The sequence below is a fragment of the Eumetopias jubatus genome, unplaced genomic scaffold (assembly GCF_037043125.1).
Source record: "Eumetopias jubatus isolate StellerSeaLion01/CBP00866 unplaced genomic scaffold, mEumJub1_p1.0 scaffold_4, whole genome shotgun sequence".
Lineage (NCBI taxonomy): Eukaryota > Metazoa > Chordata > Mammalia > Carnivora > Otariidae > Eumetopias > Eumetopias jubatus.
In genome coordinates this window covers 95545966-95558349 of record NW_028274810.1, presented here as the reverse complement: position 1 = coordinate 95558349, position 12384 = coordinate 95545966, and the positions used below count along the sequence as shown (strand labels likewise).

General features: G+C 49.9%; 1 protein-coding gene across 3 annotated transcripts in view; it reads left to right on the top strand.

Moving 5' to 3' along the window:
* The window catches only part of SPEN (spen family transcriptional repressor), a 94444-nt gene that overhangs the window by 78891 nt on the left and 3169 nt on the right, over positions 1-12384 (top strand). For all 3 annotated transcript variants that reach the window (XM_028108300.2, XM_028108299.2, XM_028108301.2), the window contains one exon: positions 4077-12246. In XM_028108300.2, the coding sequence (XP_027964101.2) occupies positions 4077-12246 (8170 nt within the window). The remainder of the gene's footprint in view (positions 1-4076; positions 12247-12384) is intronic.

The following is a 12384-nucleotide window of genomic DNA, read 5'->3' as shown; positions in this document are numbered from 1 at the left end:
GTACAGGTCTATGATTCATCAGTGTTAAACAATACACAGTGCTCACCACAACACATACCCTGGAGAGGTTTTTAATTTTTTTTTTTTTTTAAGATTTTATTTATTCACTTGAGAGCAAGAGAGAGAGAGAGCACAGGCAGGGAGGAGAGGGAGAAGCAGGCTCCCCGCCTAGCAGGGAGCCTGATGTGGGGCTCGATCCCAGGACCCTGGGACCACGACCCGAACTGACGGCAGACGCCCAATCGACTGAGCCACCCAGGCACCCCTGAGGAGGATTGTTTTGTTTTGTCTTGTTTTTTTAAAGATTTTATTTATTTGACAGAGAACGAGAGCATACAAGCAGGGGGAGTGGCAGGCAGAGAGAAAAGCAGGTTCCCCGCTGAGCAGGGAGCCCCACGTGGGACTCGATCCCAGGACCCCGGGATCATGACCTGAGCAAAAAGCAGTCACTTAACCAACTAAGCCACCCAGGCGCCCCAGGGGGAGGTTTTTTAAATGAAAAATGTATCCTACAGCCAAATTCCCCAAAGCATGAACTTCTAAGGATTTGATAGTTTTTCGCCAGTAGATGAATCCACAGTCCTTTAGCCAGAAAGTCAGTTTTGATACAAGGCTTTCCTGTGTCAGTTTGTGTATGTGTGTGTGAGACAGGATGCATATGCATATGTCGGAGAACATGTGGGTCTGTGGAGAGAGAAAAACGTTTTCCATCCTGGCTCCCCAAGTAGCAGTTTAAAGGCATTGTTAACATTTTAAGTGCTTATAGGAATCCTTCCCCATAAGCTAGTGGAAGGTGTGTTGGTGGTCTAGTGGCACCTAAGACATAAAACATCCTTTAAAATCCTCTGTGCATACATGAAATATTTTTCAGAGAATAGTGTCTTGTCGGAGGGTTGGGTAATGCTGTGCGGGTGTTCATTTTTGTATGTTAACGCTTAAATTCACTCATTTTGCTAATGATCTGGCTCTGGCTTTGTTCTTTAGTTCTTACCCATGGTTATTTATCCCTGTTGAATGGAGTTTATCTCCTAATGTAGGAAGCAGGAGGATATGGGACTTAACTGTGACTCAGTTTTGCCCCCTTTGCCACTAAGATATCTCGCAGTGCTTATGGAATAATTCCTTGCAGTAGAACTTGAGGTTCTTTGCCCTTTCCATAGAGTGGAAGGAAGTCATCCCACTGGATAGTTAATGCATGAATGAAAAAAATGCTTTACCTCTAATGATAGCTTAGCCTAGGAATGCAGTGACTGATTTGCATAGGGTACTGCAGTTTAAAAGTAGCATTTCATTTATTCCCTCAAATACTGTGTCAGAGAGATAGGGCCGTGACTCTTTTTTCCTCTGTTACTTTTGGTAGGAACTGAAGACCAGATGACTTTGCTGATAAGGTCACAGGCTAAGACCATGGGCTGGAGATAAGCCCAGTGCCCCTATCTGCTAGTGCATTGAGCTTTATACACTTTACCAAAATGATTCTCAAGATGAATTTACAAGATCCTTGGGCGCCTGGGTGGCTCAGTCGGTTAAGCGACTGCCTTCGGCTCATGTCATGATCCTGGAGTCCCGGGATCGAGTCCCGCATCGGGCTCCCTGCTCAGCAGGGAGTCTGCTTCTCCCTCTGACCCTCTTCCCTCTAGTGCTCTCTATCTCTCATTCTCTCTCTCTCAAATAAATAAATAAAATCTTTAAAAAAAGAAAAAGATGAATTTACAAGATCCTGTTACGTTTTAGGTGAATTTCCCACCTACTTAGGGGAGTTGGGATATTGTGCAGTCATGTGAACAGAGTTATCTCAACACCTGGCTTTTCCAGGTTCTTTGGACACCCTTCTGTCCAAGGTACAAGTGTGCAGCTGTGCTGTCTCCTGCTTGACTTGCATTCTTTGAGGGCGGGAACACTCATTTCTTTTGGTGGTCAAGGGGCCCAGCAAAATATGTGCAAAATCAGTATTTATTAAACTGAATAGTGCTCCAGCACTAATGTTTACACATACACCTTTGACTTATGTAACTTCATATTTTTGGATATAGTTTTAGTTTGATTAATCTAAACATACTTCTGTTTTTATAGTATTATTTTAAGCCTACTGTGTTTTTTTGTTTGTTTTGTTTTATTTGAGAGAGAGAGAGAAAGCATAAGGGGGTAGGGTCAGAGGGAGCAGCAGATTCCCCGTTGAGCAGGGAGCCCTATGCAGGGCTCGATCCTGGGACTCCAGGATCATGACCTGAGCTGAAGGCAGATGCTTAACTAACTGAGCTACCCAGGCGTCCCAAGCCCACTGTTAATGTGGGCGGTGAGCCAATGACCATTCTAGGTGTGCTAATCACTTTATATTAGAAAGCATATAGTATGTTTACCTTTATGTATGAAAAGATGCTTCCTTGGAGTTTGTATTTATGTTGGCAATGAATTAAATTAGCCGAGTTCCATGCTTAGTAACATTTATTTTAAGGTAGCTGGTCATTATTTAGGCAAAGAGTATGATTCCTGTGGAACTTGAGAAAGATCATCTTGAATCCAATTAAAATAGTACAGATAGACCATAAAATATTCTCTTTGGACTGAGAAATTCTGTATAAATACATATAATAATGTTTTATTGATGCTTCCAGTGTTTGAATGTTCAGTCTTAGATGCTTCATTTGCTGTGGAGGGTGGGATAGAACATCACCCAGTAGTAGCTTTGACATATTTTTCTAAGGTTCATTCTTTCAACAGATACTTGAGTGCCTCCTATGAGCCAAACACTGTTACAAGAAGACCCGAAAAAAAACTCATGCCTTTTAGGGGCTTAAGTTCTAAATTTTTTGTGTTTCAGTAAGCCACTAATGGCAATACTGTGTAGAATGTATGACCTTGAGGGAACAGAAATGGAGAGTGAACAAAAGTGAAAGAATTGGTCTCTGTTACGGGTGAATTTCATTTTATCCATCATACGTGTTCTTGTGTGTACATTTAATCCTATCTTGAATGCCCCTGGATAGGTCACTATAAGAGAAAACCACAGTGAATTCCTTTACAATTGAGAAATCCTCTTACAAAGCTTGTGTTCAGTTGGTGGCTTGGGGAAAAGTAACATTACTGAAGGCCAGGTATGTGCCTCACATTATGTCAGGAAAATTCTTAAAACTCTTTATCTTATTTAATCTTCTTAAGAGCCTTATGAGGAAAGGTTACCACCATTTTACAGTTGAGATAGCCGAGGGAGACTGGCCCCCCAATGTGTATTTTTTTAAATTGTGAACTGGGAGGTATTATCAGTATCATGTGGGTCATGTAGGTGAGAGGATTTCAGTTAAATTATTCTCTATTTTTCCCTATAATGCATTTGTTTCCCAAGTTGTGATAAGAATATCTTTTGACAGAAAAGTAATTATGAAAGACTTAGAAATGTGGGGATGTGGTACTGTTGAATACTAGTGCTTATTATAAGTCGTGACACCTCAACCAAAAGAATAAAAAAGGCTGAAGTGCTGTCCAGTAGAAACGTAATGCAACCTAAGTTTGTGGTTTTAAATTTCCTAGTAGACACAGTAAAAAATGAAAAGGTAAAATTAATTTTATTTAACTCAGTATGTCTAAAATATTATTTCAACATATAACCAATTTAAATAAGTTACTGAAGAATTTTTTTTTTTTTTTTTTTTTTAATAAAACTAAATCTACCAAGTCCGGTGTGTATTCTGTATTCACATCTCAAATTTCAGGTTCTCAGTAGCCATGTGTGGGTTGTGGCTACGGATAGTATTGGATGGTCCACGTCTAACTAATGAGTAAAGAATGGCAAATTTTTTTTTTAAGACTTTATTTGAGAGAGAGTGAGAACGAGCGGGGGAGGGGGTAGTGGCAGAGGGAGAGGAAGAAGCAGACTCCCCACTGAGCAGGGAGCCCCACGTGAGGCTCGATCCCAGGACCCCAGGATCGTGACCTGAGCCAAAGGCAGACACGTAACTGACTGAGCCACTCAGGTGCCCAAGATTTTTAGAAGCAGGATTTTGTCATCTCGTGTGTGATTTAATGTGTCAATGACAAGAAAACAAAAGAACTAATACATTCTTTTTCATATTTGGTAGAGAGGAACGGAGGGGGTCTTACGACTATAGCCAAGATCGTACGTACTACGAGAATGTTCGTACTCCGGGCACATATCCTGAGGATTCCAGACGGGACTATCCAGCCCGAGGGAGAGAATTTTATTCAGAATGGGAAACCTACCAAGGAGACTACTATGAATCACGATACTATGACGATCCTCGAGAATACAGGGATTACAGAAATGACCCTTACGAACAGGATATCCGGGAGTACAGTTACAGGCAAAGGGAACGAGAGAGAGAGCGTGAAAGGTTTGAGTCTGACCGGGACAGAGACCATGAGAGGAGGCCAATTGAGCGCAGTCAGAGTCCAGTGCACTTGCGACGCCCGCAGAGTCCTGGAGCATCTCCCTCGCAGTCGGAGCGCTTGCCAAGTGATTCTGAAAGGAGGATTTACAGCCGATCCTCAGACCGGAGTGGGAGCTGTAGCTCACTTTCCCCTCCAAGATATGACAAACTTGACAAATCTCGTCTGGAACGCTATGCTAAAAATGAAAAGACAGATAAAGAAAGGACTTTCGATCCTGAGAGAGTGGAAAGAGAGAGACGCTTAATAAGGAAGGAAAAAGTGGAAAAGGACAAGACTGAAAAGCAGAAACGAAAAGGAAAAGTTCATTCCCCTAGTTCTCAGTCTTCAGAGACAGACCAAGAAAATGAGCGAGAACAGAGCCCTGAAAAATCAAGGAGTTCTAATAAATTGAGCAGAGAGAAAGCTGACAAAGAAGGAGTAGCAAAAAACCGCCTGGAGCTCATGCCCTGTGTGGTTTTGACTCGAGTGAAAGAGAAAGAGGGGAAAGTTATTGACCACACTTCTTTGGAAAAGCTGAAAGCCAGGCTTGATAATGACAATGCCAAGTCTTCTGCCCTAGATCAGAAACTTCAGGTCTGTCAGACGGAGCCTACAAAGTCTGACTTGTCTAAACTGGAATCTGTTAGAATGAAAGTGCCAAAGGAAAAGGGACTGTCTAGCCACATCGAAGTGGTAGATAAGGAAGGTAGGCTTAAGCCCAGGAAGCACCTAAAACCAGAGCAGACTGCTGACGGGGTCAGCGCTGTAGATTTGGAGAAACTGGAAGCGAGAAAGAGGCGTTTTGCAGATTCCAATCTGAAAGCAGAAAGGCAAAAATCAGAAGTCAAGAAAAGTAGTCCAGAGTTGGAGGACGCTCGGGTCCTTTTAAAAAAGCAACCTGACCTATCATCTAGAGATGTCGTTCTTCTGAGGGAAGGAGAGTCAGAAAGAAAGCCTGTGAGGAAAGAAACCCTTAAACGAGAATCTAAAAAAATCAAACTAGACAGACTTAATGCTGTTCCCAGCCCCAAAGACTGTCAGGAGCTTGCCAGTGTTTCTGTTGGGACTGGCTCAAGGCCCAACTCAGACCTGCAAGCGAGGCTGGGAGAACTGGTATGCGAATCTGTGGAAAATCAAGAAACCCAGGCAAAAAAACCCATTCCCTCAAAACCACAACTCAAACAGCTGCAGTTATTAGATGATCAAGGACCAGAGAGAGAAGATATTAGGAAAAACTATTGCAGTCTTCGTGATGAGACACTTGAATGTAAATCAAGCCAAGAGAAACCACATTCAGTAAATACTGAAGAAAAAATTGGCATTGATATTGATCACACGCAGAGTTACCGAAAACAAATGGAGCAGAGCCGTAGAAAACAGCAGATGGAGATGGAAATTGCCAAGTCTGAGAAGTTTGGCAGTCCTAAAAAAGATGTAGATGAATATGAAAGACGGAGTCTGGTTCACGAGGTAGGCAAACCCCCCCAAGATGTCACTGATGACTCTCCTCCCAGCAAAAAGAAAAGGATGGACCACATTGATTTTGATACCTGCACCAAGAGAGAGAGGAATTACAGAAGTTCACGCCAAATCAGTGAAGACTCCGAAAGGACTGGTGGCTCTCCCAGTATCCGGCATGGTTCCTTCCATGAGGAAGACGACCCTGTGGGCTCCCCTAGGCTCTTGTCAGTAAAAGGGTCTCCTAAGGCAGATGAAAAAGGTCTCCCCTATTCTAACGTAACAGTCAGAGAAGAGTCCTTAAAGTTTAATCCTTATGATTCTAGCAGGAGAGAACAGATGGCAGACATGGCCAAAATAAAGCTCTCTGTCTTGAATTCTGAAGATGAACTAAATCGGTGGGATTCTCAAATGAAACAAGATGCCAGTAGATTTGACGTGAGTTTCCCAAACAGCATAATTAAGAGAGAGAGCCTTCGAAAGAGGTCTGTACGTGACTTGGAACCTGGTGAGGTGCCTTCTGATTCTGATGAAGATGGTGAACACAAGTCCCACTCACCCAGAGCCTCTGCTTTATATGAGAGTTCTCGGCTGTCTTTTTTATTGAGGGACAGAGAAGACAAACTACGTGAGCGAGATGAAAGACTCTCCAGTTCTTTAGAAAGGAACAAATTTTATTCTTTTGCATTGGATAAGACAATCACACCAGACACCAAGGCTTTGCTTGAAAGAGCTAAATCACTCTCTTCATCTCGAGAAGAAAATTGGTCTTTCCTTGATTGGGACTCCCGTTTTGCTAATTTTCGAAACAACAAAGATAAAGAAAAGGTTGACTCTGCTCCAAGACCTATTCCATCCTGGTACATGAAAAAGAAGAAAATTCGGACTGATTCAGAAGGAAAAATGGATGATAAAAAAGATGATCATAAAGAAGAAGAACAGGAAAGACAAGAGTTATTTGCATCTCGTTTTTTACACAGTTCAATCTTTGAACAAGATTCCAAGCGATTGCAGCATCTAGAGAGAAAAGATGAAGAACCAGACTTCATTTCTGGTAGGTTGTACGGGCGGCAGACATCTGATGGAGCGAACAGCACAGCCGATTTGATTCAAGAGCCAGTAGTTCTTTTCCATAGCAGATTTATGGAACTCACACGAATGCAACAGAAAGAAAAGGAAAAAGACCAAAAACCCAAAGAGGCTGAGAAACAGGAAGATACCGAGGATCCTCCTGAGACCCCAGAATCTGCTTCTGAGAGTAAAGAGTCAGAACTGAAGACTCCCCCTCCGATTGGGCCTCCTGCTGTCACAGCTGTAGCTCCGGAGTCCACGTCGTCGGCATTGGAGAAGACAGCCAGCGACAAGGCCGGGGAGGTGCCCCTGGTGACAGAAGAGAAGCCCAGGGAGCCGGCCTCTGCCTCCGCCTCCGAAGAAGCGAAGCCTGTGTCTGAGCAGGCTGCTACTGCTGTGCAGCAAGCCCAACAGGCTGACCTGCCCTCAGGAGTGGACCCCAGTAAAGATGCTGCTGGGGCTCCGTTGGTTGTGGAAGAGGACTCATCAGCTGACCAGCTGCCTTATTTGGACACCAAGCCTCCAACTCCCGGGGCCTCATTTTCCCAGGTAGAGGTCACCACAGATCCAGAACCCGATGGTACCCAACCACTTTCAAAACCAACTCAGAAGCCTGAGGAGGCTGATGAGCCAAAAGTGGAAAAGCCAAACTTAGCAGCTAATGTTGAGCCTAGTGCAAATCAGAAAGTTGAAGTTGTCCCTGAGGTCCAGCCTCAAGCTTCTGAAGACACTGAGGTTGATCCTCCAGTTGCTACGAAAGAGAAAAAGCCAAACAAAAGCAAGCGTTCCAAGACCCCCATTCAGGCCGCTGCAGCAAGTACCGTGGAGAAGCCTGTCACCAGGAAGAGCGAGCGCATAGACCGGGAGAAGCTCAGGCGGTCCAGTTCTCCTCGGGGAGAAGCACAGAAGCTTTTAGAGTTGAAGATGGAGGCAGAGAAGATTACAAGGACCGCCTCTAAAAACTCAGCCGCAGACCCAGAACACCCTGAACCAAGTCTGCCCCTCAGCCGAACAAGGCGCCGGAATGTGAGGAGTGTCTATGCAACCATGGGTGACCACGAGAGCCGCTCTCCTGTCAAGGAGCCTGTGGAGCAGCCACGAGTGACCAGGAAGAGACTGGAGCGAGAGCTGCAGGAGGCCGCGGCGGTCCCCACAACCCCAAGGAGGGGGAGGCCTCCAAAAACCCGCCGTCGGGCTGAAGAAGATGAGGAGACCGAGGTGAAAGGACCAATTGAGACACTCAAACCAGCCGAGGGATGGAGGTCCCCACGAGCCCAAAAATCAGGAGCTGCTGGTGGCCCACAAGGGAAAAGGGGGAAAAATGAGCCAAAAGTAGATGCTGAACGTCTGGAAGCAGCCGCTGAGGTGAGTCCCCAAGGAAGCGTGAAAGAAAGTAACACAAAATCCAAGGCTGATAAAGAAGAAGCAGGAAATGAACAAAAACGTGACAAAAAAGAAATGAGCACAGACAAAAATGCACCAGAAGACCCCGCAGTCGAAGTGGTGGAGAAGAAGACAGCCCCTGAAAAAAACTCCAAGTCAAAGAGAGGAAGATCTCGAAACTCTAGGTCAGCAGTGGACAAATCTGCAAATCTGAAAAATGTGGATACCAGTGTCAGTCCGAGTGTGGCGGCGGGCGCCGGGGAGCTGGCGGTGGAGAAGGAAGCGGAGGTGGTGGCCGGCCCCGCCGAGAAGAGCGAGAGTCCCCAGAAGGAAGGGAGTTTATCATCCCAGTTGAACAGTGATCCAGCCCCTCCGGACAAGGAAGTGGAGGAGAAGGAAGATGTGTCTGCCTCTGCGCCGTCCCCAGAAGCCAATCAGTTAGCCAAGCAGATGGAGCTGGAGCAGGCTGTGGAGAACATCGCAAAGCTCACTGAAGCCTCCTCCGCGGCCTTCAAGGCGGCGGCCACAGATGCACCAGACGGCCTCTCCACCGAGGACGGAGACAAGCCGGCACACCAAGCAAGTGAAACAGAACTGGCTGCAGCCATTGGCTCCATCATCAACGACATTTCTGGGGAGGCAGAAAATTTCCCAGCAGCGGCACCTTACCCCGCCGAATCCCAGACAGATCCACAGGCCCGCTCTCAGGCTCCGCAGCCCCCTGGGGAGGGCATGGAGCCTGAGACCAATGAGGCCGTGTCTGGCATCTTGGAGACCGAAGCTGCTACAGAATCTTCTGGGCCACCAGCTAGTGCCCCTGACCCCTCAGCAGACCCAGCAGATACCAAGGAAGCTGGGGGGAACAGCAGCGGAACCTCCCAGCCAGTGCCAGAAGCCAAAGGGTCAAAAGAAGCAGAAGTCACTCTTGCTCGGAAAGAGAAAGGCCGCCAGAAGTCAAGTCGGTCACGTCGTAAACGGAATACAAATAAGAAACCGGGGGGCACTGCAGAGACCCACATCCCTGAACCTGACCAAGTTCAATGCAAGAGTCCTGCTACAGATGAGGGGACGGCAGTGCCACCCCCAGAAACTCCAGAGGAAGAGCAGCAGAGAGAAAAGCCCCAGTCCACTCCGTCTGAGTCCTGTGCTTCGGACCCAAGCAAGACTCCATCCGTTGAGAATCTGCCCCAAGAAAGCAGCGTTGAAGAGAAGACTCCCACCAGAGTGTCTGCGCTCCCAGACCTTCCCCCTCCCTCCCAGCCAGCACCAGTGGAGGATGAACCTCAAGCCAGATTCAAGGTGCATTCCATCATTGAAAGTGACCCCGTGACCCCACCCAGTGACTCAAGTACCCCCACAATCCCTTCAGTAACTGCAGCAAAGCTCCCACCCCCTGTTGCCTCTGGGGGGGCCCCACACCAGAGCCCCCCTACCAAGGTCACCGAGTGGATCACCAGGCAGGAGGATCCTCGGGCTCAGTCCACCCCATCTCCAGCTCTTCCCCCAGACACGAAAGCTTCTGACATTGACACCAGCTCCAGTACACTGAGGAAGATCCTCATGGACCCCAAATACGTCTCTGCCACTGGCATCACTTCCACCAGTGTCACGGCCGCCATCGCGGAGCCTGTGAGCGCTGCCCCTTGCCTGCACGAGGCACCGCCCCTGCCTCCAGTTGAGCCCAAAAAGCCACCTTTAGAAGAGAAACCAGCAGCTCCAGCACCCAACACCTCTGACACACAGGCCCCAGAGGTTCCAGTAGCCGCGGAAAAGGAAAAGGTGGCTCCAGTCATTGCTCCCAAAATTACTTCTGTGATTAGCCGGATGCCCGTGAGCATCGATTTGGAGAACTCGCAAAAGATAACTCTGGCAAAACCAGCTCCTCAAACCCTGACCGGCCTGGTGAGTGCTCTGACAGGCCTGGTAAACGTCTCCTTGGTCCCCGTGAACGCCCTGACCGGCCCCGTGAACGCCCTGAAGGGCCCCGTGAAGGGCTCAGTGGCCACTCTGAAAGGCCTGGTGAACACTCCTGCCGGCCCCGTGAATGTCCTCAAGGGGCCAGTGAATGTTCTCACGGGGCCGGTGAATGTGCTCACCGCTCCGGTGAACGCCGCCGCGGGCACAGTGAACGCCGCCGTGGGCACTGTGAACGCCACTGCGGGTGCCATGAATGCGGGCGCAGTGACTGTCACAGCGGGTGCAGTGACTGCCGCATCTGGCAGCGCGACCGCCACCAGCACGGGCGCGGTGACGGTGGCAGGTGCGGTGATGACGCCATCGGCAAAGTGCAAGCCCAGACCCAGCACCAACGAGAACAGTCGGTTCCACCCAGGGTCTATGTCTGTGATCGACGACCGCCCGGCAGACGCGGGCTCTGGCACCGGGCTGCGTGTGAACACGTCTGAAGGGGTCGTGCTCCTGAGCTACTCGGGGCAGAAGACGGAAGGCCCACAGCGGATCAGCGCCAAGATCAGCCAGATCCCCCCGGCCAGTGCCATGGACATCGAATTCCAACAGTCGGTGTCCAAGTCCCAGGTCAAGCCTGATTCTGTGGCCCCGTCACAGCCTTCGCCCAAGGGCCCCCAGGCTCCTTCGGGCTTTGCCAATGTGGCCACTCATTCAACTCTGGTACTGACTGCCCAGACGTATAACGCATCTCCCGTGATTTCATCCGTGAAGGCTGACCGTCCGTCCTTGGAGAAGCCCGAGCCCATCCACCTCTCCGTGTCTGCACCTGTCACCCAGGGTGGCACGGTGAAGGTTCTCACCCAGGGCATAAACACGCCCCCAGTGCTGGTTCACAACCAGCTGGTCCTCACCCCAAGCATCGTCACCACTAATAAAAAGCTTGCTGACCCCGTCACCCTCAAAATAGAGACCAAGGTCCTCCAGCCAGCGAATCTGGGGTCCGCTCTCAATCCCCACCACCCTCCTGCTCTGCCCAGCAAACTGTCTACAGAAGTGAACCACGTCGCCTCAGGGCCCAGCACCCCGACAGATCGAACGGTCTCCCATTTGGCAGCCACAAAGCCAGATGCACATTCTCCTCGACCCAGTGGGCCCGCTCCGTCCCCGTTCCCGAGAGCGTGCCACCCCAGCAGCACCACGTCCACTGCTCTCTCCACTAACGCCACAGTCATGCTGGCAGCAGGCATCCCTGTGCCTCAGTTCATCTCCAGCATACACCCGGAGCAGTCTGTCATCATGCCGCCCCACAGTATCACCCAGACTGTGTCCCTTAGCCACCTGTCCCAGGGCGAGGTGAGAATGAACACGCCCACACTGCCCAGCATCACCTACAGCATCCGGCCGGAGACCCTTCACTCTCCGCGGGCCCCTCTGCAGCCCCAGCAGATAGAGGTCAGGGCCCCACAGCGTGCGGGCACACCCCAGCCGGCTGCAGCTGGTGTGCCGGCCCTGGCCTCCCAGCACCCTCCGGAGGAGGAAGTGCATTATCACCTCCCTGTTGCTCGGGCTGCGGCCCCCGTGCAGTCAGAAGTGCTGGTCATGCAGTCCGAGTACCGGCTGCACCCGTACACCGTGCCCCGGGACGTGAGGATCATGGTGCATCCGCACGTGACGGCGGTCAGCGAGCAGCCCCGGGCAGCGGATGGGGTGGTGAAGGGGCCGCCGGCCAGCAAGGTCCCGCAGCAGCCTGGGAAAGACGCGGCCAAGACGGCGGAAGCCAAAGCGGCGCCGGCCCCTGCGTCCCACGGGGAGGCCCGCATCCTCACGGTCACCCCCAGCAACCAGCTGCAGGGGCTGCCTCTGACCCCACCTGTGGTGGTGACGCACGGCGTGCAGATTGTGCACTCCAGCGGGGAGCTCTTCCAGGAGTACAGATACGGAGACATCCGCACCTACCACGGCCCCGCTCAGCTCGCGCACACCCAGTTTCCGGCTGCCGCCTCCATCGGTCTACCTCCTCGGACCAAGGCTGCTGCTCAGGTGAGTGCCGCCCCGCGGCGTTCCTCCCTGCGCTGGTTGAGGTACCGGCGCCGGCCCGGACGCGTGTTGCCCTTTCTGTGAGTTTAAAGAGGCGCTCCCAAAATTGCAGGGTGAGGGAATTCGATCACCGTGCAGAGG